This window comes from Bombus vosnesenskii, unplaced genomic scaffold (assembly GCF_011952255.1).
Source record: "Bombus vosnesenskii isolate JDL3184/JDL3185 unplaced genomic scaffold, Bvos_JDL3184-5_v1.1 scf7180000013265, whole genome shotgun sequence".
In the NCBI taxonomy this organism is placed as follows: Eukaryota; Metazoa; Arthropoda; class Insecta; order Hymenoptera; family Apidae; genus Bombus; species Bombus vosnesenskii.
Window position 1 is genome coordinate 4,140,064 of NW_022882925.1, and position 23,968 is coordinate 4,164,031.

Sequence of the window (23,968 nt, forward strand, 5' to 3'; positions counted from 1 at the left end):
TTAAAAAAATTGTTTTAAAATCATCGTCTGAGGAAAATATAGCGAGGGTAACGGGAATGAGCTCAGTTTACCGGAAAAATCATAATTACGAATGCGTAAGACGCACGCGGGAAGCGTAATTATTACGGACTGTGCGTACAGATTGCAGCCAGAGACATAAAGTGCAATAGCCTGAGTTCGCTCGTTGCCCGTTATTCGTCCAACGAAAACTCGGAACACTTATTATCTATCCTGACTACCTTCGTGGAAATAATTTAACATATTCTCGTATAGCGTATGCAATTCGCTGCTGTGAATCGCTGGAATTTTTCCTTTTGTTTTCTCCTTTAAAAAACGTTGCGTGCAACACTATTCGTCACGTGTAAATTGCACGGAAGTTAGTTCAATCTTTCGCATTTTTGCGATGAAACTGCTGTTAGAGAAATCAGCCAAGCCTTTTTTCGTTGATATTCTTGTGTTCGTTCCTTCGAACCTTTCCACAAATTTTTTAGAATTTTCTATCAGGACTCCTTCGTAGCATTTTGTATCAGGCTCATGCATACGAAACGTCCTTTTTTTAAAATAAAATTTCGACTGCACGTATCTTGTAAACTGTCGCGTGTCTAGTGGAAGTAATTTCCATATGATACAATGCGATCTTCCTGCCGTAGCTAATTAGTTTGATCGTTTGAAATTTGTAAGAATTGTAGGTTCTGCGATCGAAACATTTTTTAGAACCAAGTTGTCACAAGTTCTTCGTTCGCAGTCTTCTTTCAAATAACTCGTGCGTTAATGCAATCGTTTTCTAGATGGAGTAGAAAATTTCTTCTTCTTCGATATAGTCGATAATTTCCAATTGAAGAAAATTTGACGGACGATATTGGGCCGCAAAATTCAAACATCGAGGACAGAATTACGCTTCACGTGCGCCGATTTAATACATTTTCGTTTCCAGCTATCTCCAAAAGAGTTAGAAAGCTTTAGATGAGATGTTTGTCGTATTTAGCCAGCGGCTAGATGACGAAGTGGGTCGTGAACGTGGGCCGGTAATCGTCGAACGTTCTTTCCCGCAAGAACGTTATTACAAACTTGTTACAGATTACGCCACGTTTCAGCAAAGATGCCGGGCATTTTTCGCGCGTGTATTTATTCCCCTTTTTTTTTCTTTTATCGCGGATAGAACCAGGACACCGACAGGTCTGTCCCTTCTGTCGAAATCGTTCAAACGATGAAAACTCACGGTTGTTTTCTTTTTACCGCGCTCGGCTAGTCGGATCATTTTTGTCTTTTGTATGCCAAGAGAGAGAGAGAGAGAGAATATTGCTCGACGATGAAAGCTACGTCTTTGGTTTTATCTCGAAAGAATAAACTTCGATGTATACAGAATTATGCGAATTTACGTATTTTGTTCCGAATGTTCAATGGCACAATATTAAGATAAGACTTATCTTATCTTAATATTATAAGATTATAAACATTAATAGGCCTGCATACCTTTTTCATTCGTAAGTCTAAGCTTGTAAATATCGTATCTAGAACTTTTCTTTACAATTTGCTGTTACTGCTCCATTTCTCAAGGATAAATAAAATTATAGGAAAAAATCATTTACTTCGAGAAGCTTCATACGAATAACGTATCGTATGTGGACGATGAACTTGAGAAATTATTAAGGATTGAAGTTAAGTGTAGCTAGCGATAGTTGATCGGATCCTACTATCGAATACTAATAATCTGGATTAGTATCACGTACATAGCGATGCATACGTTTGTATCAGTGAATATTATCGAAATTAATCCTCTTTGAACCTAGAAACGCGTGACCATAGCATGACTCTTTGTGAACAGCGATATACATCGATAAATTACATTAATTACGAAGGTATTAAGTATTATCCATATGGTCTGTACTAAAACAGATTCTAGATAAGGCTATTTATTCTATGAAGTACGCGTCAACTTCAACGAATCTGATATCATATCAAAAATCTAATCAAAAACATGAATTAGTCGTACGTTCTGTAAATCAAAATTTCCACGAAGTGATTTATTTTACGAAGGAAATGTAAATTTCAACGAATCCGATATCACATCGCGTCCTGAACCCTATCAAAAACACGAAGCAGTAATATTAATACGTGTCCCCAAATTTAACCGTCATCGAAGTCTGTCTTTTCTAAATACAAAAAGCTTTTAGTTTAACGAATCTGTTTATGGCGAAATCTACTTAGCGGTATAAACCAATAAACTACAGTAATTAGAAATCCGTTAATTCCATGCGTTATCCGCTTAAAACGGTCCTACAAATTCGGCTAATTAGCATGCAATTGACTTATTAAACCGTAGCTTGAGAATCATAGAAGAGGAACTGTTAATCTGATTTGCCAAGACACAGCACACTCCGAATGACGTTACACGAGGAATTTAAATTCAATCGCGGTGAAACTGAATGGCGGATCTACTTTCATGGTACGAAAGTGAACACACAATCTTTCCCATGGATAAACGCCGCTAATTCAGTCATTCGTTTAATTAACACCCAGTTTCTCACGTATGGCAGCGGTTTCACCACATACTTGCGTGCCACACACGAACGTTTCCGTGGAGCATTCCACGTACGATCAGTAACGTTCACGATAATATTGTCAATGCAGATTCGAAGACTTTTTGGCGGTTTGATCTTCTAGAGACTGCACGTGATCGATATTCTTAAATATACACCGTGTATTGTATAGTAGAAAATTTTTAACACTTTCTTTTCACAAATCAGAAGAAGAAACGCACACGTGAAATAAGCTGTGATCGCGAGGACAGAGCAGATTCAAACAATCCAGACTCATCTTATCGTATTCTCATCTTATCAGAAAACGGAACTACTTAGATGCTGCACCAAATTCGAAGACGCAAGACGCAGCTTTAAAGATAACTAACGTTACACGATCGCTTTTAACTAATGGAACATGTAATGAGATGTAAAAAATTGAGGTGTAAAAATGCTCTAAGCTTCTGTTATTTCCTTATGAAACGACAGAAACTTTTGGGACAACCTAGTATATGTACATTTTCAGATTTACCTTTAGTACCACATTTTTTAATGCAATTTACGATACATACACTTTGCAATACAATTTTATGAATGTAATCACGACAGTCGCCACTCATGGCATTTCTAACGAAATTTCAAAACCTTTCGCATAACGTACATGATACATTCGTAAAAGGTACCTGCAAAATATTCCAATTCTTTCGTCAGCAATCGCATAGTTTTGTCGTTTTTGACAACATTTAGTGATCACGCCACGTCAGCCTCTTTGGATCTACACGGCTGTTCACGATTCACTCCCTCACCCATTTTCTATTATTAAATGCTATTAGCCTTGACACCATATGGAATTGTTCCCCGATCCCCGCGAATGTTGCCAAATCGCCGGTTTAATTTCGTTCTGACCGACAATTTTCAGCCGATCGTTGGGCTATTAATATTCGTGCTCGATTCCCAGAGATGGATCGGCCATTTTCCTTGGTTTCATGGGTTTCACAGAGGTTTATGCTTTCCATAAATTAACAGGAAGTAGAGGTACATAAATATTGCATGGCACAGTTTGAAAAACTGTGTCTGGTCCAAATGGGATCGACTCTGAAATTCCGCTTCTTCTTTTGCGATCGTTGCGCAGCTTTCGGTTCCAGACGTTTTCCTTCGTATCTTATCGCGCGGTTTGAATAAACAAATCAATTTTCTACGTGACTCGGCATATTTCTGTTGCCAGGGAATTTTTTATTTCAATCGTATCGGTTCCGGTTCTTTCGTTCTGCGATAAATACATTTTTTTATGCGTTAGCAGCGTCCGACCACGAAGGAAAGCGATATCTGTTAAATAAATAATCTCTGGAAAGTTTATGTGAGACTTTACAAGTTACTAGGCAATAAGGATATTACATATTCACTCTATTTAGTAGATTATTACATATATATTTGTTGGAATGTTGGGTTGGGCTGCATACCGCAGTTCCATCGTTATAAAATATAAAACAAAGCAATAAAATATTTAATATTGAATTGTGGAATCACGATAATTCTTATTTCTTTCTTCCATTCTCAAATGTCTCTCCAAAATTTTCTACGAAGCACGTAGAATTCTTTTCCTTTCTTTTCCGTCATTCTCTTCAGTTTCTTGAGCAATTATCAACTCGCTCTTCATCCTCATTTGTATCTTATGCGTATTGTCAATGGTATTTGCCAATAATTCCTAATCAAATCGTACTTCTAAAGATACTACAACGATACACATTTTTGCTACGTTCAATCAAATTTCCACCTCACATACCACGTCTCTCGTTCTTTGAATCTTGAATCATACCTAAACCATGGCCGATACTCTCGCAGAAACATTCAATTCTCAATCTCTTATCACCCGTATGTTTAATAACTACTCCTGTTGCATGGAAACAAGACTTACGATATTAAAAGCTATTGGAAGGTACAAAGGGTCTCGTCTTACGTAATTACTTTTTTCTCATAATTACCGTCGTTTTCCACAGTTAGCTGCATCAACATTGTTTCCTTCGTGTCTTTGAGGATCGCAGATGCGCAAGCCGGTATTTTTCAAGTACGTTGCACCGCGTGATTTATCTAGAAATCGCAAGGTTTGACCGTGTAGCACCATTATTAGCATCTCGATAAGGGGACGAGCAACGATGTCGGCGGATCGTTAAGCGAGGGTTATCAGCAGAGATCGTGAGTTACGAGGCCCACTTGCTCGATAGACTGATTCCCCTTCGCATATAGTCCCGCGTTCTAGATACTACACCGACGCCTAATGCAGGGGAATAACTTTTAACTAGTCGATGTAACCAGCTTCCTACTGTTACAGGAACGTCCACGATATAGCGCGCCTATAAATTGAAGTATCACGTAGTGCCATCAATTCGTGCAATGACACCCAGGGCTACACGTAGCGTTACACATTTTTTTAATGGAAACTAGACTAGAGTCAAGGTACAGTTAGTGGAAGAAATATGCCGTTCGACCGGCGAAAGTCATTTGGATCGAACTATGGTTGCAGGGAATGCGTTTCCTGGCGGACCAACGTTATTACGTATACGTCAGGATAATTAAATGCACAGAGTAACGCGTAAAAGCGGGTGCCACGGGATTTTTCGTGGAAAAATAAGAAAAAGCTATAGGATACAATTTTCTTGTTCACCGCTTAGTTTTCGAGAAAATCGGGCTTGAAAATTTGGTCGGGTATGCTCAAACATGTCCGATTCTGAACTGTACAGAACTAGATAATCTGCAAGAGGTCGTGTGAAAATAAATCGGAAATGTGGAGGAAAATTTTTCCGTAAGACGCTTTGCTGCCGAGGAAAATAAATTTGAAAATACGATAAGCATAGTGTTGTCGATTTTCTGACTTTAATGCCATTTCGTTGCTAAAAATATGTAGTTTAGTACAACATTGTATAGTTAAGAAGAGCTGCTTTCAGATAAAAAGTGTCGACCACTTGAACGACAATTTTGTTCTACTTGATCATGTACGTTAGGCATTTCATTTTCGCTTGATTAAGCAATTTAAAGGTCGTAAAATGGGTCAAGAGCTAAAGTACATGCGTTTCGGGGGTTGAAAGAAGCAATCTGCGCCAGTTTCGGGACACAAGGACTTGGAGATTCGTTTATAACAGCGTAGTTATCTCGGAACTGTGTCTTTCTGTCTCTTCCAAAAGTACGCGTGTAACGTCGATTTTTCACTCTTTCGAAAACCGTGATTATATGTTTTTGTATCGCGTTTGTAGCAGCGTAAGGATACCAAGAAAGGAGTTGCAGCAATAAAGAGGCAGCAACGTAGGGATATAAAAGAGAAATTTTGAGTGATAAAAAAAAGCAGTGCGAGAAGAAAAAGAGGAATTACAATAATAAAACGAGCGAAACAACACGGAAGCATCGAGGAAGGGAATCCATGGCTGCGAAAAACGGAGTGCAATGCCATTAAAAATGCAGCTGCAGTAATAAAAAAGGCAAATGAGAAGAATAAAAAAGCTGTAGGAAAAGAAAAGTCCAGTAATAAAAAAATCGCACGAAGTGCCAGAAGACTCACCTGCGGTAAAAATAACAAATAGCGTTATCAAGAGGATAAAAGAACACGTACCTGTGCGCGGAAAGGATTTCTAAATATTTAGGACGCCTTCTATGGATATGTAGGATAATTGTATATTAGAAATCTGAGAATCGCAGGTTCTGCTTGGGTGGAGTTGAACTCCAAAGTTCTCCATGTGAGGATACGAAGCCTCGTACATAAACTGTAGACGATCGACTATAGACCCGGTAGAGTCTATTATTAGTTTCGATTGCCTACATGTGCTACATCCAGCTCATAGTTGTTGCAACAGGAAGAATTTATTCGTTCAGCCCTTCTCTCGCTTGATTTATCGCCTATATAAATCTGTTAAACGCGAAGAGCACAGGAAGAGGACACGATGAGTGTGTTTCTTTCTATCTTTGATTTTAATGTAAAAGGGTATCTTAACATGAAACAGCTGATAGTGAGAAAAACCTAGGTCTAGCCAAAGTTATCATTATTGTATTGTATCTTTCCTTTTTTGTATTTTTATCGTCTCTTGTCTTTCGGCTTCGAGGAGCTTCCGGTCTTACGCATGACTCTTCACAAGTTTTCTATAACTGGTTTCCTTACATTTACTTAGTCCAGTCTTACTCTTTACTTATCACCGTTTCAGCTATATATAATTATCTATTTAATTACTTTGACAATTAATTTGATCTGTTCTGACCTGTTCGCGGTCTTCTAACAATAATACTTTAGTCTGACTCATTGCAATTTATATATAGTATATACTATATAGATATATACATATATACATTAAACAATACGATACTATACAATATACAGGGTGGTTGGTAACTGGTGATACAAGCGGAAAGGGGGTGATTCTATGCGAAAAAAGAAGTCGAAAATATAGAATAAAAAATTTTTTTTTTTAATTTTTCCATCGAGACAACGATCTACAGTGAGATCCGTTATAACGTACCGCACGCGTACCAAGCGAAAATTCAAAGTCGATTTTCTCGAAAACAAAGCCCCAAACGAAAAATTTTTATTCTATATTTTCGACTTCTTTTTTCGCGTAGAATCACCCCCTTTCCGTTTGTATCACCAGTTACCAACCACTCTGTATAAATATACCAAACATGAAGGTGTCTCGGTATGTTTGTGGTTAATATTCTTAACATTTTTATGTTTTCCAATAGTTCAATGTTACGACCAGCAATATCATAATAAATAAAATACACGTTTAGCTTCAAAGTCAAGTGAGAGAGCAGTTTTGATAACGACATAGTCAATTTGGAAACTATTGTCTCATAAAGGACAGAGAATGTGACTTAAGATATCCCTTCCTCCAATCTTCGCGTTCCATTTTCTCTCGTTATGTAGGTCACAAAAAGTTGGAAATAAACACGTTTAACATGTAACTGTAGCCCGAGGCCCATGAAACAACGAAAGCTCCCTTCGTTGCCAAGAATTTTCCAAGCGTGTAGATCAAGTCGGGCAACCATTTCAGAATACTTAATTTATCCGACATATCGCTGTTAATGACAAGTTAATGAAAAAGGTCATAAACTTAAGCTACGATTTCCATTTTAGACGTACCAATAAACAATATCGTTAGGTGAAATTCCTATGTTATGGAGTTCTTCTTGTACGTCTGCGTACATCGGTATCCAAGGCGTTCCACGCGAATCACTGAAACGATCGAGCAGCAAATCTTAATTACCTCGCCTTTGCTGCAAATTACAGACCGATTCTCGGGCTCACGTAACGTCACGGCACGCGAACGATTCGAGCGGCATTTCGTGCCGCCGAAATAAGAACCTCCGGCCGCGTTTTCGTTCGTCTCTAGCGCGATAATGCCACGATTCGTATCCGTGACACCTTCTAAGAAAATTATTCCTGTCGACCTAACTCGCGAGGTTCCTACGATTTTTACAGCTTTTTCCTTCTAATCTTTAACGAACGTATTATGCGTGTTACGTGAATCTTTTTGAAACTTCATTAACGCTGTTACGGGACTCGGCTATTGTCATCATATTGGTCAAGTTTATATACGACCGAATAACACGTAAAAGCGTGCACGGTGCGACTCCTTATGAGAAGATGAGAAAATGACGTAGAACAAAATTGTTTCATTTTCTTGCTTAGCTTCCGAGAAAATCGAGCTCGAAAGTTTATCAAGTATACTTGAACATGGATAGTTATCGATTGGATACGAGTAAACGATCAATAGGATGTTATCGTAGAGGAGAAAGTAGGCAACAAATATGGAGTAAAATTTGTTCGTCTAGGGCTTCATTTTCAAGGAAACAGAGTAGGAAGAAAAGAGACGAGACGTTGAAAAAATTCTCGAAGAGAGGAAAAATGAAAATTCCATCGTTTTCACGATCTCTATCGCACCTGATTTACGGCATCGAACAAATCACACAATTAGTTGTCACGACGTATGATGTCGTTCCGTATAATGGAAAAAGGAAAATTGCAAGTATAATTGTCACTTCGCGCTATCACGTGCAATCATTTTATCCGCAGAGTGATCGCCTTAAAACTCGCGGTACGTTTAGTCGGATCGGTGATCGGCGTTTCGCGTAACGCCGATCGAATTTATTTACCATAAACTTCACCATAAATAGAATCTCGACATTTCCATTTACCGTTTGCCACGTCCATAAATGCCGAAAGATTTGGAATGCACGATCCTGTTATCGATCCTGTTCACTCGGCTATCGCGATTGAATAACGCTCTCCATTTTCCTTAATGGTTTCCCCATTCTGCTGGAATTATTACTCGTTTCCTAACGATGTACATCGTTCGTGGAATTTGAGGATTATTCAAGATGTTAATTTTACGAAAAACTTCCTCTCTTTCTCTTTTTTTTTTTTTTTTTTCGTGAATCATAATTTTAAAAACGTACGAATTTGACTATACTCGAAATATCTAAAATCTTTGCGAAGATTCGTCGATCTCTATTATATCCGAAAATTATGGTAATCTTATCTTCTGAGATTATCTCTGCTGTAATTCTTTGGAACGAGGTAATTTCACAGAAAAACAATGACTTCGCGATCCCTTGATTTATGTCGTGTATTCGTGGAATTTGAGTAATACCCAAGATACTAATTTCGCGAAGGATCATCGATCTGAAATTTATATCTTTCTCGATCTATGATCGAAGTATCATAACTTGAATATATCAAAATTCGACGAATCGACGTACCACAGATTTTTCTGACATTCAAGGAGAGTAGCTAAAGCGCCTTAACTTTGCTGAAACTTACACGTCTTCTTCGTATCCCAGAAAAGCGATAAAAAGATCAAACTTTCTCCCACTACCTGTAAAAGAAAATTATCTATAACATAAAATTTACATTCTACTCGAATTTCTCTAGGGGTCATAATTTGAAAAGCGTAAAAATTCCACGAGCTTTCGTGACATTCGTGCAACATTTGAAACGATAATTTTTCGTCGCTCTCCCTCGTATAGCAGAAGCACGATAAACAATCGTATCCTCTAAAATTCATATCTGCTCCAATTTCCCCGCGTGTTATAATTTTAAAACGCATAAAAATTCGATGAGGTGATACGTGGTTGTTTTCCCCTGCAATTTATATATCTGGCCCAATTTTCTGTCGCGCGATAATTTCACAGAGACATAAAAATACAACTCGAGCGAGTGATAGTCTCTCGGCGAGATATTTACCGGCGCGAAATTGAACCAGATTAAACATGAAATCGACGATTGTTTCTATAGTTGAACACGCGTCGTTTTTCGTTTTCACGTGACACGACGGTTACGACGATGAATGTTATTTAACGATTATGCAAGATCGTGCAGGCTATGGGAACGCGTGATGTTTTCTATAAATATTCAGGAGGTGTACGTGTTACGGACGATAATTTATGTGACCTCGAATGCACTGGCGGGCCAAGAAGACAGGTATACAGGTTAGCATGCACGTGCAAAAGTAGGTAAATCAAATTTAAACCGGGAGAGACGAGGGGAAATATATACAGAGCGCCAGAGAAATCTGGTGTTCTGGGTCATCGTTCAGCTTCTATCTGCGACGCTCGTTTTAGTTTCGATCCCTTAACCCTGTACTTGAAACCGATAACCTTTATAATCGAACGTAATTTGCATATTCCTGTAAATTCATATTTCTGTGCGCACAAACAAATCGAATCTGCATAGAAATTTATTTCGTCTGCTACATAGACATTGTGTAAGGTGTATTTTGTACTTGAATAGTTGTACTTGAAATCAGCATTCCTTAAGTATGTAGTTAGATATAAATTTATGATCGTAATTAGTCAGTTAGCTGTTGCCTACTTAAAATGTGTCGCAAAAAGTAAACGGCGACGAGTATACTCGTCAAAGACGGAGCACGTGTAGCTGTTGTAATATAGAATTAAGTTGTAACGAGATGACTGTTTTATTTTTTAATTCTGTTACTGCAGTTTGCTGCAATTAGTAAATTGCGATTCGAACAACAAATTGTAATTACTTTCTACGCGTGACGAGTATACTCGTCGTAACACAAAGCAGTGCCATTTCTTCATGACGAGTATACTCGTTAGAAACAGCTAACTGGTTGAACAAATTGAGATTATAAAAATTTATTTCATCCGCTATATAGACATGTATATTATGACATGTATTTTTTTTTACTTGAAAGCAACGTCGCTAGCAATTAGATATAAATTGCGCGTTTGCGTAAATTTGTATCTTTATGGTCGTAATTAAACAAATTAAATTTAAATAGAAATTTATTTCTTCCAATATGATGTATACTTTGCTCTGGATTTTCTATATATTTTTATATACAGGGTGGTTTAAAATACGAATGTTTTCATTTCTGGGCAAACAGGAGATAGTCTTAATATTAACAAAACTTATTTCGCATTTTAAACTTTCACGATGATCAGATGACGTATCTGTGATTCTCCGGGGGTTTCAAACGTGTCATTAGCACGTCGTATTCGTTCATTTCGAAAGATTTTCTACGGTACAACTATCAACTTGCAATATACTGCACAATACACCTAAACAATTATAATTAAAACGCTTTAGCAACTAATGGAAGCGACCTCATTTGGTAAACATCAATTTTGTTAATATCAATTTGGTAAAAAAATACCCACGTGTTTCTGACAATCATTGTCGAAGCAAAGAAATCAGAAGCCCCTAAATCTAATAATAATAATTAAACAAAGAATCGACAAGATTTCAATTTCTCAAAAGTATGAAGAAAAAAAATCAAAGGAAACACCAGTAATTATAAACGAACCTCCGCTGTTTTTAGAAAAAGAAAAGAAAAAGAGGAAAGAATCACAACGTTCTCGTTTTCTGAAACATCTCTCTCTCTCTCTCTCTCTCTCTCTATGTGTTTCCCTTCAAACGCCGAGATAAAAATACACGATTGCAAAATAACGCGCGTGTCGAGTCGTATCTCTCTTCAGGAATCGAAAGAATCGCGTCGATCTATCGCGCTTTCAGGCCGTGTTTTCCTGCGTGCTCGAGATTCAAGCTATGAAACCCTAGAGTAGAGGAAGGAAAGGTGCAAACAAAAAAAAAAGGAAGGAACAAAAGATGGAAAAAGGAAATAGGCGAGAGGAGGAAGGAGAGAAAAAGGAAGAGAAAGTAGGGGGCGACTGGAAATTAGTGGCGGTTCGCCAAGGGTGTGTTTGTGCTCTTTCAACCCCTCTTTTGAATCGTCGCTGTTTACACGTGTAAACGTTTCGCTGAAAGAGAAAAAGAGAGCACGGCGTCTCGTTAATGTTACATTGAACCCCGTGTACAGCTTTTCCCGGAGCGTTGCCTTGTAATTATATTGAACGTTCGTTAACGACGTTGCTCATAATTGAGGATCAAAGTTTCGGCCGAGCTACGTCTGTCTGTACACGATGAATACAAATTGGAAGGCTCGACACTGGAATTTTCGGCAAACCCCGACGATCGTTTTTGGAATCGTGCAACTCGCGGAAATTTATGCTCGCGAACCGCGTGAATTATTCATGGCTCGATCATACGTTTAATGCACACCACGATATATTATTCGGGAATTTATGTCGCTTGTGGTGTTAGGAAATAGAAATTAAATACCATTAAGTAGCATTCAATTTAATTACGCCAGGACGTAGAAATTAAATACCACTTTGCATCGCGATCTGCTTAATTGGGAGAACAGATTTCGCTGATTATGCGGTTTTAGCGATTTTCACTATGCGATTTGAGTTTCTTCTTTTGTGAAATAAGGAAACATTTAACAAATTTAATGGATTTGCCGTTTGATCCGTGTAACGATCGATGTCGAAGACAAACAGTCAAAATTGGGAAATTCATTAATTCGCGTTGTAATTATCTAGAGATACTATCACATGGTTTCAGAACTAGGGAAAGTACATTTTTCAGAAAATATTCGCACGAAAGAGAATGTATAATATAGAAAATAACTAGAATATGTAGCGATGGAAATTTTCTCTTTTTAATTACGATCATCGATCTATGTTCCAACATTCCAGGATTTTCGACTAAATTTAACGGAACTAGAATCCTGTGATAAAATTGAGCCCTTTTTATAGAAAAAGCATTTTCAGGATATAAAAATGGAAACGTTTAATGCTTCGAGTTTCATTGTCGAACCTATAAAACTTAAAACCGTAGTAGTTTCGATAAATTAATAATCGTGTTCCTAAAAATCGTACAGCGAGTTGTAAAGAGTTATTCCATCGGGATTACAACCGGCACTTCTATCGTAAATTCCGTTCCATGAATTTTTACAGGAATTTTTAATCTCGTATTTTCGTTATTCTCATTGTACATCTTTTTGCCGTTCCTCCCCCTGTTCCAATATTTCGCCCCCTCACTAATACCACAAAATATATTCCACTCTTTCGTCCCTTAATTTTGTCAAGATTTTTAAAATATATTTTTATCGTGAAACTCTGATCGCTGTCGCGCGTTATACACGAAAAATTGGAATCGCTTTCTCAGTTTTTCTATTGAACGTTCTCCTAACGTTTGATTGGAAATTGACGCAGCAGATATCAATGATAATTTTCGTTGCCTCCAATATATAAATATTCGACAAAAGAATTTTCTAACTCCTAACGAAATTCTTACCGCCATTTCTTTAGATTTTTATATTCCTCGAGACACATAGCGATTTTTGGTACTTTTGTGTACTCGTCGTATTCCTTGTTATTTTAACCGTGCGCGATAAACCTTCTGAAACGTACGAGCCGAACAGCGAGAGAAAGTTAATCGCCACTATGGTGTCGATAAATGAATGTTTTATTCGATGGAAAGCTGGAAAGCTAAACAGGGGAAATACAGATGAAAAAAAGAAAAAAACGCGAGCAAAAGTATTGGCAGCAATATCTGTAAACTGCATCTGGTGCATGTGCATCTGCATTGGCTTGCATCCCGGCCCACTTTTATCTCCTTTTTTCTGGACCAGTCGGCCGCACCTGCCAGCAGGAACATTTTTGAACACACGTTCTCTACGTCCTTTCATATTTTTTCCTTTTCGAAAACAGAGTGTTCCTCTCCATCGACGCGAAACTCGTTAGCACTCGTCGCCTTCCTTTTACGCCTCTATTATTCTTTCCTTTTTCACCCGTCTCTTTTCTTTTTTTTATTTTTTGAACTTGCTCTTTTGCTACCGAATCCTCTTTCGTATAACACGACGCTATTAGACGCTGCACGCAATAAAAACTTTTTACCGATTCATCTTTGCACGATGAAGACACGTGCTAAGAAATTTGGTATTTTTGTATAGTGTACGTTTTAAGATATATTAAACTCGCGAAGGACTAACGTCTCGTATATTCCCCTTTTCATTTTTCCTTTTTTTCGACCAATTTACGAGTTAGTGAATTTTATTTCTAAACATCTTGGCTGTGAAAAAGAAATCCTGGCATTCGCCTGGTATCTTTCCTCGTTGTTGTTTCTTCCATTTGCATTCTACGATTTGATGAAATTTAAAGAAATTCTAATATTTGTGTGTACTCTTTACCGCATAATTCAGGGTATCTTCCATCACGATTTGCCACTTACACGTACGCTGGAAAGTCGAACGCTTTACATTTGTTTCTCCCCTCCTTCTATTTGCTCATTTATGTTCTAAAACTATCCGACTCGGTTTTAGAAGGAAACATATACATTTGTGCCTTAATTAACTTTTATTTATATTTAATTTTACCTAATGCTCTTATATCTAGCTTTATCAGCCTGTATTACTACACTTACTGCTACGCCTATTTGCTGTACTATTCGAGTGTTTAGGAGGAGACGCGTGTAATGAGATCTTGAATCTCCGAGTTCGTTTTATTTGTTCCTGCGAAATGACCGTAACTTAGCTTCATTGCCTCTTGCATATGCATTCTAATTATATGGTAGAATAATTTTCGTGCTTCGTTTTCAATTCTCCTTATCAGCGATTCCTCCGCTGCTTCTTTTTCCTCAGGTCCTTAACTGTCCCGTACAAAGGAAATTCTAACAATAATACGCGTTTTACGTTCTCCTCTTTGTGCCTGTCGCGCAATCTGCATAATTTCTCCAAATTTTCCTACTTATAACACAATTACGATGGGCGTAAGTATCGACTTTCAAAGTATAAGATATTTTTGCAAATAATTTCTTTTCTCTCTCGACGGGACGAATATGCAAACGGTAGACGATGGTTGTTGCGTAATTCGGTAGAAACACCAGTTGTTAGCCAAGTGTGCTAACGCGAAACGATAGTTCAGGTTGAAAACGAAGCAAAGACGATCGAAGTTACAAGCAAACAGACAAAACGAGTATCAAGTGTTTGCCTTGCGGTTTACTGGCTTAGTTATCTGTGACTCGTGTTCTTTAAGGCCTCACCTCTTACCGAGAAGCCTTAAATTCACTTCAGCACGTTCGGATTACGAGTTTCGTCTAGCCTGGACTTGACCACGCGCAGAATTTTACAGCCGCTGGTGAGAGTATCGACTGATACGAGCGTCGTTTACGTCTTTCGTGCCACTTGAAAAAGGAAACAAGAAGCAGAAAAGAACAACTCGTAGCTTTGATTCGCCAGAGATCGAAAAAAAAAAAAAAAAAAATATTGAAATAATATTTATATTAAATATATTATATTTATATTAATATTAATATATATATAATATATATATTTATATTAAATATTTCTAGGTCTGCAATCGAGATCAATTTAAACAGCGAATTTTTATTCTGCCGACTTTGTTCTATCGATAAATAACGTGAAAATCATTTCTTGTTTTAAAAATACACAATAAATAATCAAACGAAAATCGTCCTATACTTAAAAAAAAAAAGAAAATAGAAGAAATTGGAATATCTCAAGGAAACAATTCATAGGAGAAGCCTTTCTAAAAATGAAAAATATCCGAGTTATACGGCGCTGTTTAAAATGAAATTAGCATATATTCGGTAGCAACTATTTATGTCACAGGAAATCATTTCATTCAATCGCGCACACTATACTCTTCTCAACGATTTACGAGGATCATCCTCGCATAAACTCGCGCTTTTTATCGGAACGATCTCTCGGCTGTTATTATAGGAAGCGTGTACTCAGCTGCAAAATTACACGTCTCGGACTCGCGTACAATTAAATAGGTAAATAACCGAGGAAGGAGATGGTGATTGCAGCGGATTCGTTAAAAAGGGGCGAGAACAAAAGTGACCAGTCGCGTGATTAGAGAAAATGGCGAATCTGGGAAACAATAATAATCGCTAGGATGAACGAAAGGGGAGGAGAAATGGAGGAAAAGGAAAGAGAAGTGGAAAATGATTCATAGAACGTTCTCGATGATCGCGCCTATTATAAGGCGGGATCAGCTATCGACAAATATTTTTATTCGCCTGCAGTCGACGGTTCTATTGTTCGCGCGTATATGCACGGAAATCGAACGATCGAATCGTGGTGAACACGGAAGTCGAGCCGTGGATTCGATCGTGACGGAAATAAGAATAAAGGATTCACCTAACTTGACGAAAAAAAGCCATACTAGGCACCGGAAGACCGGAACAATAGACCGGAAGAGACTGACAGAACGAGCAGCGATTCACGTATAGCTTATTATTTCTCCGTTTTCAACGATCGAATATAATTGCGATTTGTCGAGCAAGTTTCAACCTATCTAATAGAAAAATTAATTCTTTGAAGATTATTAAATATCTATGGGAGTATTGTTAATTATACGTAGAGGATGTCCTAGGTCTTCCTCTTGTTTGAATCTTGCATTTTTATTTAATTCTACAACATTGCGAATAAAACCGAAGAGAAAATACGTAAATGTAATGTGATAAATATTTTATGGGCAAGTTGTAACAGAAATAGTACGGTTTTATAGAACAGCAATAAATTATTCTACGATAATAAAATGTCTACGATATAATTCTCTCATCTAGACACCATTGAGAAATTTGAATTGCATCAAGGAGAAAACTCAGACGGGTAATGTAAAAGGACTCATCTTGCGGAACCAACGAATATGTAGCAAGAAAAGAATCGATAAAACGAGTGACAAAATTAAGCGTTGATCTAAGGAAGACTCTGATATTATTAATTTTGTTACATATACCATCGATGAGATTTTTATTACAACATTGAATACGTAGATTGCTCACAGTTCAAGATCTTCTTTCAATAATTTCTAATAATTACCTTCCTAATTGTATCTTAACAATTCTTGCCAGTGATTCTTTCAATAATTTTCCGACAATTTTCCAAGCTTATCTCCTCTCTATAACCAATGGAGAGTAATCCTAACACTTATAATAGCATTATTATATTATACGTATGTCGCAGCGAGTTTCATATTAAATTTCCAACGAGCGTGAAGAACTTGATACACAGGGTGTTCCGATAAATCGTGAACGACGCTGTTTCGACGTTGTATCGAGTCGATCCAGAGCGGAGCGCAGCGTCGACGAAACGGTGCCGAGAATAATGGTAATCGTAAATTACGGTAATAGAAACAATCAAAAGGGAGGATCACGGCACGAGCCTGTTCTCCATGTTCGCCCACCATGGAATCACGGAGGCTAGCGATGATGTTCTCGTTTTATCTGCTGCTTAAACAGCCGAGCAGCACAGGCTATTTTTAAGCGGAATAAAGCGTGCAATAACCGGCGTCCGACGAGAATTAAAACTCTAAGTTGCCTCGCCGTCTCGTTTCCCCTGTTTCTGCTTCGGCCAAAAAGAATTTAACGAGGTTACAGTCGCCTGGCTCGATAAAGGGACGAGTTCTCCCGCACGAGACTATGAGCAGCGTGGTGTGTTGCAATTTTTGGCGGGAAATTGCGCCTCACAGCGAAGCTACTAGGTTGTTGGAAAAAGTTAAGGAAGATTTAATCGTTAAATGAAACGTTTCGTCTTTTTTCGGTAATAAATTCCTTCAACTGAAAGGAAAAACGTAAAAAGCTAATAGTCTTTACTGAGCTAAATTGTGAAAAGTATTTGAGAAAAAAACAAGAGAAATGCTTTTTGCCACGATTAACGTGCATTTTCAAACTTCACATTCGTTCTTCGTTTCCTTTCATAATGGAAATAATTGTTGATTTATGTTATGCAAAATTTTATCTTCTACTGTTTAAAAAAAAGGAATGCTATTAAAACGACGGATAATAGGTAATGTTATGTGCACTGAAGCATCAAACCACGAAAATTTGTGGAAGAAATTTAACGCGTGGCTAATGCATCTTCGCATCTGCTAGCAAACATTGCATGGCAAAAAGAACTTTGTACAGCGCTAGAGTTCTTCTCCGAGAAAATTATTTTGCCCATAGGAAATGAAGGCTTTTCGGAATTGCGTAAGCAAGCATCGTTAAAGACTTACACCTCTATCATAAAAAAAAGAAATACCCTTCAATGAAATATACATACGCGTATTTTTCAAACCTAATATTTCCAAATTTTGTATCATCCTAAATTTATACTTCTACTATTTAAAAAGAAAGAAACACTCTTCGCTTATAATCTGTATAATTTAGAATTATACAATTATTTTGTAACACATATATGTATTTCCAAAGGTAATATTTTCAAATATATTTCTGCAGGTATTGCCATCCATTTCTCAATTAGCAACACCGTTTTCTATATTAAGAGCGGTAACTTGAAATAACTGGATCCCCACGTTCTTTTTCTTTTTATTACGCGTTTAACCTTCGTATCAAATACAGGACCATTAGCGACGATATTAGGACTCAGACCAATTAGATTTTAGTGTACACATTTATTTCTTTGAGGAAGCTTAATGCGTTCGATATGTAGTTTCGCGATGTTAGGGCTGTATCAGGTTCTATTCCGTGTCTCTGTGTTCGTCTATTTCTCTATATCTACATTCGCAGAGTATGTGGACGTTAATTGCTGGTTACGGCATATATTACAGTAAGGCTGCTATGCTCTTTTAATTAGCCAGGTAATTATTCGTGGGTTATTTTGGTGCGCGCAGTCCTTAGGCGAGACATTACGTTCCTTTCCTTTCTGCTCATATTATTACACACGGTTATTACATCAACACGTATTATTAACATCTATTGATACAAGCACATATCGAATTTTCCCGCGGATTTTTCTGCTTCTGATCGAAGCGCTGATTTTCTTCCATTCTTATTTTACGGTCCTCTTTAAGCGGTTAATTCGATCTTCGGACACGGAATCGGAAGAAGCCGATCGTTAGGTTTAACCAGTTAGCTGTTTCTGACGAGTATACTCGTCATGAAGAAATGGTAATAAAATGAAAGAACAAAACAGTCGTTTCATTACGACTTAATTCTATATTGCAACAGCCGCGCATACTATGCGTTTGACGAGTATACTCGTCACGAAGAAATGGCAATATTCTGTCTTACGTCGAGTATACTCGTCGCTTCGTTCGAATTGCAATTTACTAATTGCAGTAACTTGCGATAATAAAATGAAAAAATAGAAAACAGTCGTCTCGTTACAACTTAATTCTATATTACAATACACTATGCATTTGACGAGTATACTCGTCGTCGCTTACTTTTCACCACACATTCTAAATACACGCTTTTCTTTGAGGCAGCAACAGCTAACCAGTTAAGGGCTAAGCTAAATAAAGTTTAGAACGGTTAGCCGACACTTTGCAAGCATCGAGAAGGCGCGTCTTCGGGTTTTAGAGCGTCGCGCCGCCATGGCGAAATTTCTGCTGTGTGTCACAAGGCGCGCAATATGCACATTACACGTTTAATGGCTTGGCCCCAGAATTCTCCATAGCCTGCAACCGTAACCGTAGTGTTATCCATAAAGTTTGCCGCCTGGTGGAAGGAGATTAATCACGCCTCGTGGAACTGGAATATTCAGCCGGCGGATTTGCATGTCGAGTGGTTAGATTTGTATTCCTTATTGCCAAGGTTAGTCGCGTTCTCGCCATCCTTTTTTCTTTTTTCTTCTTTCTTTTTCTTTTGCCAACAGCGTACTGCCAGTGAACGGCGCCCTTCTTAAATCGCGCTATTAATTGACTCTTATCTGGCGTAGTTAGTCCGTGCTATACTCCGCAATTATGCCAATCATTTAACAATTTGATCGATCGTTGCGAGGAATAGCGCGAATCGTGTCTCGATCCTTCTTCGTCTCTCGCTCGTTAACCCTCGTTCCATGCTTACGGCAATTTGACACGGTGCGATTAGCGTGGAAAAGAAAAATTAGCGCGCAAAGCCGACGACCACAGGCAGAAATCACGATAAGCAACGTTGAAACGCGGTCGACCCCATGTTATCGAGATTGTCCTTTTAATCGATTGTGGAATTTATTTCTATTAATTGCGATATTTCGAACACGATTCTGTATTTGATCGTTCGTGAAGCTTCGTGGATTTATCTTCTGCCTTCGAGAAACTTATATTCGCGAACCTAATCAGGCTTGTCGCAAATCGAGAGATCGAGAAGAATGGGTTTGTCACGCTCTGCTCGTGTCTTCTTCCGGGAATTTTATTCTCTTTATTGCATCGATGTTTCCGCAGCAAGAAACAGATTAGGTTGGAAAATCGAAGGCTTGCAGAATTTGCATAGATCCCATCGTCTTTTAATTGCACGTATGTGTATATATTTATTTATTTGAGAAATTGGACTTGGACTATATGAATTACGAACATAAATGTCTTCTGCTCGTGTTAAATTTGTTTAATCGTATCGATTCGACGTCACTTTGATATCAGTTCCACGTAAATTCTCATATCATCTGATTAATCAATTTCTCGACTTTTGTTAATAGAATAATTTGCGTAAAATTAGACGGACGAAAGAAGCCTCAATGACTGTACAATTTTAAATGAAATTTGAAAACCGGTCATTCGACCGAGCCTGATAAGATTAGTGTTAAGTTTCCCTATGGAGATAAGCTGGAGCGTGCAGAGATCGAGCTGCTTGTAAAGCGACGCGCTTAAGCGCGTGACGAATAAATCGAGACAAAGCGGGCTGGCATCTCGATTTATAGTGGGTTTTCACAGCGGATCCGAAGAAAACGAACGAAATCTCGATACGTGCGGAGGTTCTCGAGCTTCCAAAAATTATCGAGGTTCCACCGTACAAACAGGAGTACCGTCTAATCGACGATGATTCCGCTGTTAAAATTCCTGTATCTCCGTAGTCGAGCAAAATACCCGGGGCATACTCGAGATCTATCGAGACAGGGCAATGAAAAAAGGCAAGAAAAAGAAAAAAAAGAAAAAACGGGCAAAAAGACGAGATGTGAAAAGCGCGGCCGATGTAGCCAGCAGGCATCGCTAACACGTTTCTCCTTTCATTTTCAGCCGGTGCGGTAGTGATCGTGGCCTCGAAGCGAGTCCTTTTACGGCGGGGACGAGCATCGAAAGCGGAGGAGAGCCTCCCTCTCTCTGTCTTTCTCTTTCTCTCCCCGATCGTCCACGTTGGCCCAGAGACGCGAGTCAAACCAGCATCATCCACGCGAAGGATATAAGGGACGAAGAAGGCAGGAACGAGAAGAACCGGGTTGGTTCAAGAGAGATAAAACGAAAGGCTGGAAACTAGACGGCCAGATTACCGAGCTAGCATGGAATAAAGGCGGTGCAGCGACGCGGTGGATCGTGCACAAGGGAGAAAGGGAGAGAGAGAAATTCGGGGGAAGAAAAAGCAGTTGCCGGACAAGGGAACACTGGTGGTCCTCCTGAGTGTCAGTTTGATCCAGCATGAAGTAGAAGAAGAGAATTTTCAAGAGGAAGAACGCGGTCGTTGAGACGAAGGACGGAGGATTATTGATCCGAGATATCGAAGGAAGAGAAAGTGGTGGATAGAATAGAGCGGCAGAGGTGCGAGAGGAGACCGATCGGATATCGAGGATTGATTTTGAAGGAAAAAGACGGAGAAATCTAAATGATAGATAAAAGAAAAGGGAAGAAGGCGAAGAAGGAGGGTTAGAGGGGAGGAAACGGTGGTCGAGTTAGGAGGAAGCCGGTGAAGGAGAGGAATGGGTGCCGGCATGGGCAGGAGCGGCACGAGCGGCGGCTTCCTCGAGGCACTTCCCACGGGAACGCCGCTCCACGTGGCCATGCTCGGTCTCGACAGTGCTGGGAAAACCACCGCGTTGTATCGACTCAAGTTCGACCAGTACCTAAACACCGTGCCCACCATTGGCTTCAATTGCGAGAGAATCCGTGGTGGCATCGGAAAAGCGAAAGGTAAAGTCGAATCATTCTTAGCGTTTCTTAGTATACTATACTTGCGACAACGATCAACGTTGAGGCACGAGTGTTTACCGCGGTTTTAGCTTGCGCTTTTCAACGCTGCATACACCAATTCGCGGGTTATCTTTTTGGTTAATTTTCAGCTGTAGAAATTGGTTGGAAATTTTTTAATGAAAATCCACTGCGTACTTCTTATCGTACTAATCTTGAAGATAGAGTAGGCGAATTTTTATTGGCTGGAATTGTCACATCGCGCGAGCCATTCGAAAGTCGTGTCGATCGTAGGCCATAAATTGAGAAACGCGGAAAAGCGATCACGTTACTAGCGATGATATTCTTTAAAATTTTCTAGAGTTACTTTCGACATCTTCTTGTAGCAAACCGAAACAAGTCACGCGGTAAACACCGATTTGCAATCGGCGATGATTTTTCCCAATGCAGCGTCTACAGTTGGAACGCGCAACTATCGTAACTGAACACGTAACCATTACGTGGTCAGGATAACGCTGAACGCGGACATTTATTACAGTTACCGTGTGCGTGGCAACGTAATAAGTCAATGTCGATGTCGATGTTTCTTCGTACGACTAGGTCTCGTTGTCCCAGAAACCTGGTAGCAACGATCGCGCCGAGAGATGGAAATCGCGTTAAAGAACCTCTTCCTCTTTTGTCCCTTTGCACTTCGTATGGCGGCGTGTCTGGTTTAGAGAAAGTACAGTCCACAGTGAAAAGAAATCACGATCGTTTCCTAAGCATTAGAGAAGCGTCCTACGAGTTCCATTTCTTTGAATTAAAACAGGATGTGAAAGCAACTAAAATGCGCGTACCGTGGGCTATACTCGAGATAATAACGTCAGGATAAAAAATATTACCTTCCACGTTCTGCCAATTATTTTACATAGCATTTTCATAGCGTTTTCCATGGCCAAAGAAAGGTTAAACGCTGTGCAGGGAAAATTTTCACATTCCCCTTGGTAGGCTTTTTAATATCTTTAGAAAGCAAACCGTGAAAAGATCAATCATTTCCGTGATAGAAACACGAAAAATTTCTGGAATAAATGGTTCTTTGGTATTAATTAGTGTAGATTTTGCAAATGACAACTCATTGATAAATTGAAATCTAATACCAAAGTTCCACAGGTTGATTCTATAGATTTTTAGATTTTATCGTTATTAGATCCTTTATATTAGATTATAAAAATAAAATGTAGAGTATTAGATTTATGTAAAATTCAAAGGTGCAAAAATTTGCAGAATTACGTTCGAAATTATTGTTCGAGACATACGTAAAACATCCAAAGCAAGCCAAATTTCTACTTAGCTTCCACCTTTTTAAATTACCTGCACAAAGCCAATAATTCGCGTAACCATCCGCGGTCTAATTATTATTAAATCCGATACTTGTTCCATTCCGATATAAAATTGTAAACGAAAAATGTATAAGCTACCAGCTGTAATTTATCGATTCGTTAATATTATTTATTTTCATAAATTTATTATGCAAAAGCCCGAATCCAACAATGTAGTCGCATCTTTCCATCCTAAACGATAGTTTCACCAGTTTCATCCCCTTTAGAGCTTTTGTTCAAGGAAAAAGAAAATGCTATAGAAAAAGAAGAAGGCAAGTAAAACGGGTTGCTATGGTGGTTTGTCGCAGGTGTGAATTTTCTCGTATGGGACGTGGGAGGGCAAGAGAAATTGCGACCATTATGGAAGTCTTATACCCGGTGCACAGACGGTATTATCTTCGTGGTTGACTCTTGCGACGCGGAACGGCTCGAGGAGGCAAAAATGGAGCTGACCAGAACAGCCAGGAGCCCGGATAACGCTGGTGTTCCCATTCTGATCCTGGCCAACAAGCAGGATCTGCCAGGTAACACGGTACTCGTGCATGTATGCATGTGCTAAGTTGGCGTTTCGCCTCGATTGTAAGAGGAACCGTGGCCTCTTTTGTAAATTAAACTGCTCACGGTGACGCAGAGTATTAAAAACGCGTTCTCCTGCTTATCCTATCTATCGTCTTTTACAAGGATATACTGGAAAGCGTTTCCGTGCCTCGTTCGTTTATTTCAGTATATGTCTAACGATAACAGGAGATATAATTGGAATGGAAAACGAAAGAAATTTAATTGAAACTCGGACTAAGCGTTTAATTATTTCCGAGACTTTGCTTAATTGCTTGAGAGAACGTAGTATTAAACGTCTGTTCGTGTCTATTCTGTAAGCTGTCTTTTAGAAGCAAGTGTTAG

The 23,968-nt window shown here is 38.7% G+C and overlaps 1 protein-coding gene across 1 annotated transcript in view; it reads left to right on the plus strand.

Annotated features, from left to right (window-relative positions):
• LOC117243444 (ADP-ribosylation factor-like protein 4C) overlaps positions 1-23,968 on the plus strand; it is a 49,182-nt gene that overhangs the window by 21,688 nt on the left and 3,526 nt on the right. Inside the window, exons 2-3 of the mRNA XM_033510950.1 lie at positions 20,829-21,713; positions 23,377-23,592. Coding sequence (XP_033366841.1) covers positions 21,503-21,713; positions 23,377-23,592 — 427 coding nt within the window. The 5' untranslated portion in view covers positions 20,829-21,502. The remainder of the gene's footprint in view (positions 1-20,828; positions 21,714-23,376; positions 23,593-23,968) is intronic.